The sequence below is a fragment of the Macaca fascicularis genome, chromosome 14 (genome assembly GCF_037993035.2).
Source record: "Macaca fascicularis isolate 582-1 chromosome 14, T2T-MFA8v1.1".
In the NCBI taxonomy this organism is placed as follows: domain Eukaryota; kingdom Metazoa; phylum Chordata; class Mammalia; order Primates; family Cercopithecidae; genus Macaca; species Macaca fascicularis.
In genome coordinates this window covers 74,103,909-74,107,630 of record NC_088388.1, presented here as the reverse complement: position 1 = coordinate 74,107,630, position 3,722 = coordinate 74,103,909, and the positions used below count along the sequence as shown (strand labels likewise).

Genomic DNA, 3,722 nt, shown 5'->3' with positions numbered 1-3,722 from the left:
TATGCAGGTCTTACCGTCTGGCCAGGAGAGCATGACGTGACACGGGATATAAGGGAGTATCAGATAATTCATTAGAGAGGATGATCCCAAAGCAGCAAACAATTCCCTCTTCTTTCCTGTCTGAATTAACTCCTCATTTTCTATAGCTGGATTTACTCCTGGATGGCCTTGGCTGAGGCTAATGTTTGTTAGTCTAACTCCATCCCCACCCTGAAGATGAGGAACGGGAAGAAAGAGGATGTAGAGGAAGTGTTGAATCCCACTTTGGCTGTGCATAACCCCTCCTCCGATGATAGAAAGCAGGCTGGCTTGGGGAACAATGTCATCCCAATGGGAAGTCCCTCCATGTATCTAACCTTAATCCTGCTATGTGCAATCAGAGCCCATTTCTTCTCCCACAGTCTGGGAGAACGCATCAACGGTCACTGCCCCACCAAAGACAGGTCCAAAGAGTGTCCCCTCCCACCCCCATCAGCACCCCAAGGTCAGCAGGAATGATGTGGCACCACTAACAAGAGTAGAGTATCTGAGATTATTGCAGACTTTATAGAAAACTGCTCAAGGGAGATCCACATTTTCTGGGTATGGGGAGGGAAGGCAGGCCTCAAGCCAATATATTAAAGGAAGGTGACTTCCTGTGTGCAGACGCAGCACAGGCCAGCCATTCTGCCTGCTCTAGAGGGTGGGGAGTCAGGGAGAGGGCATCCTCTCCCCCTCTCACCAATTGTGCTTTGGGATCATGGAGAAGGCAAGGTGCTGAGGTTCTGACCCTGAACCAGGAGGGCTCGTGCCTGAGGCAGGAGGCAAGACCCACTTCTCTTCCAGAAGATATACGGGGTGAGGTGGTGGTGGTAGTGGTGGTGGCAAGGAATCCCCAAGGGCGAAGAGCCACAGGCATGGGAGACAGCATGGAGAAATCGAAGGGCAGCAGCTTCCAGCCCTTCAGAGCCCACTTCCTGCCCCTCTCTGAAGCCACGATGCCCCACTATCCCTTTCACACACTGAAGGCTCTCTCCTTCCCCACAAGGATCTGCCAGGATGCACCAGGGGTGCATGGCACCTGCACCTATCTGGCAGGACTGAAGAGCTCGTCCTGGGAGGAAAAGGGGATAAGGACATCCCAGGGACCGATTCCTCACTGGACCTTGACTAGTGAATGGCAGGGGTGGATGCTGAGTGCCAGCACTGGGTATGGGGGCGGGGGAGGTCAAGAGCCTAAGGCTTGGGCAGGGGGATGAAAGTTAGATCGGGGTGAAGAGCTGAGACTGGGGACCAGCACTGAGTATCGGGAGGTCAGCGCCCTGGTGGGAAAGGCTGAGAGTCGGCTCCACACTAAGGCTAGATGGGATGTGCTTGCCCCTGGGATGGGAGGGACATACTAGGAGCTGAGCCCCACGCCTGAGCCGAGGAAGAGAAGGGCCTGAGCCAGAGGCGGGGGTGGGTGACGGCGGGGCAGGGGTATGAAATATATTCTTGGATGAGGGGAGGGTGCCCAATCCTCAGAGCCCCAGGGTTGGGCCTCCATGCAGGATGGAGGGCTCTGAGCTCTGGGATGGGACAAAGGGCTCAGAATCCACAAAACCATTCTGATGGGGGTGCTGTGCTTCGAGTCCAGAATGGAATGGGAGGGCCCACGAGCCCCGGAGGGGACTGCGGGCTCCGAGCTGGCGAGGGAGGTCAAGGCAGTCTCGGGTGTAGGAGCTCCAAGCACAGGGTGTTGGGGGCAAGTCTCAGAGCTTTGGCCTTTAAGAACAGAGTCTCTGTGTGAGCCCTGAGGTGGGGAACGGACTTTTAGTGGTTCAGGAGGGAGGTTTCGGAAACTAGGGTAGGCGGGCGGGGTTTCTGTATTCGGACCGGCTATCTCTGGGTCTTTGACGGTAGGAGCTCTCGGAGGCGGGAACGAGAGGGTACGAGAGGGTACGGCTTAGTGCCTCCGAGTCAGGGGAAGGTCTCAGAGCTCGGGGCTCGCGGGCGTCTCATCTCCACGGTTTCGGGCCAGGCAGGGGCAGCTCAGAGCCCCGAGCCCGGGGAGGTGGCGCGGGAGCCCGCGGGCGCGGCGGGCGCGGGCGCGCGGCGCGGGTCGGCGTCTTGCTCGTAGCGGTAGTGGTAGCCCTCCATCTGGTCCCGGCACGCCTCGCGCAGGTTGCGCATCCAGCGCTGGATGCCGCGGCGGTTTAGGTAGAGCACCATGAGGAAGATGAGGCCGATGAGCGCCAGCACCAGCCCGAAAAACACGTAGGAGGCTTCCAGCTCCGGGCCGGCGGCCTCCGCCTCCTCTCCGCGAGCGTCGGCGCCGCTCTCCGCGCAGCGCAGCCGAGCCCCGTCCAGGTCCAGCAGCGGCCGGTCCAGCAGCGCCCGCGGGGCGGCGCAGCGCAGGCGTCGCGCGTCGGGCACGCGCTCCGTGGCGTTGCGCAGCCAGGCCAGTAGGGGGCGCGCGGCGCAGCCGCAGCGCAGGGGGTTGTCCGCGAGCAGCAGGCGCGGCCCGGGGAGGCCGCCATCGCGCTCCAGCGCGCGCAGCTCGTCGGGGCCCAGGCCGGCCAACCCGTTGAGGCTCACGTCCAGCTGCTCCAGGCGCGCCAGGCGCAGCGCGGCTGGCGGCAGACGGCTCAGCGCGTTGCCCGCCAGGCCCAGCAGGCGAAGCTCGGCCAGCGGGGCCAGCGCAGCGTCCAGCGCGGCCAGCAGCGCGGGGCCGCCCCGTACCAGCGCGTGGTTGAGCTGCAGCGAGCGCAGCGCGGGCAGCCCGCGGAAGGCGCCACCTCCCAAGGCGCGCAGCGGGTTGTGGCTGAGGTCGAGCGCCGCCAGGCTGGGCAACCCGTCGAAGGCGCCGTCCTCCACCACCTCAATGTGGTTGTGCGTGAGGCGCAGCGCGCTCAGGAGCGGCAGGCGCACGCCCGCCGCCTGGTCGCCGTCCTCGTCCGCATCCCCGCCGGCGAAGGCGGCCGCGCGCAGCACCGTCAGGTTGGCGCCCACGATGGTGAGGTTGCGCGCGTCGGGCGGCACGTCCCGCGGAGGCTGGCGGAGCTCGGCGCCCGACGCGCAGCGTAGCAGCAGCTTGGGGCCGCCGAAGCAGTAGCACTGGAAGGGGCAGGGTGCCGCGGGCTGGCTCAGCGCCGCTGCCACGAGCAGTAGCCCCTGGAGCCCCGGCTGTCCCGCACGCGGGGCCATCGCGGCCGACCCCGCATCCAGCGCCCGGGCCGCCGCGCTCACCAGTGAGTTGGGAGCGCCTGGTGGGGGCACGGGTGGGGCGAGTCCTTGACTCGGAGCGGCTGGCAGTCCCGGTCGGTCCGTTCGTTGTCTCGAAAGTCCGAGGAGCCGTAGTTATTGGCTGACTGGCCGGGGGCGAGAGGGGTCAGACGGGGAGCGGAGCCCCCCGCCCCCGGTGCCCTCGCCCTGCGAGCCGGCCTCCGACTTCCGCGGCCGCTCCGGGCTCGGAGCCGAGTGGGCAGGGTTTGCTTCCCCCCTCCCCGCCTCCCGGCCTCCTCCTCCGCCCCCAGCGGAGTCTCCGCTCCCTCTTCGCCGTGGGAGGCGGGGTGGGAGGCTCCCGAGAATCAGGGCTGTCGGCTGCTGCCCTTTCTCTTCACCCTCTCGGCCCCCGTCCCCCCGGGCTGCCGAGAAGTTTGCCTCCTGGAGACTCCGACTTGGTTTCCCCCTCCTCCAACCCCCACATTTAAGCTGGGTCCTTCCTCCTCCCTCTCCAGCACGTGTGGGGCGGGGCCCGCCTG

At 65.0% G+C, this 3,722-nt stretch overlaps 1 protein-coding gene across 1 annotated transcript; it reads right to left on the bottom strand.

Annotated features, from left to right (window-relative positions):
• Nucleotides 1-518: 518 nt before the first annotated feature.
• On the bottom strand, nucleotides 519-3,440 carry TPBGL (trophoblast glycoprotein like). Its single transcript, XM_045371305.2, has one exon. The coding sequence runs from the start codon at nucleotides 3,163-3,165 to the stop codon at nucleotides 2,011-2,013; it is 1,155 nt and encodes a 384-aa protein (XP_045227240.1). The 5' UTR covers nucleotides 3,166-3,440; the 3' UTR covers nucleotides 519-2,010.
• Nucleotides 3,441-3,722: the final 282 nt, after the last annotated feature.

What these genes read in the sequence shown, in the direction of transcription:
- TPBGL (XM_045371305.2), bottom strand. Translation starts at nt 3,165, where the DNA reads ATGGCCCCGCGTGCGGGACAGCCGGGGCTCCAGGGGCTACTGCTCGTG.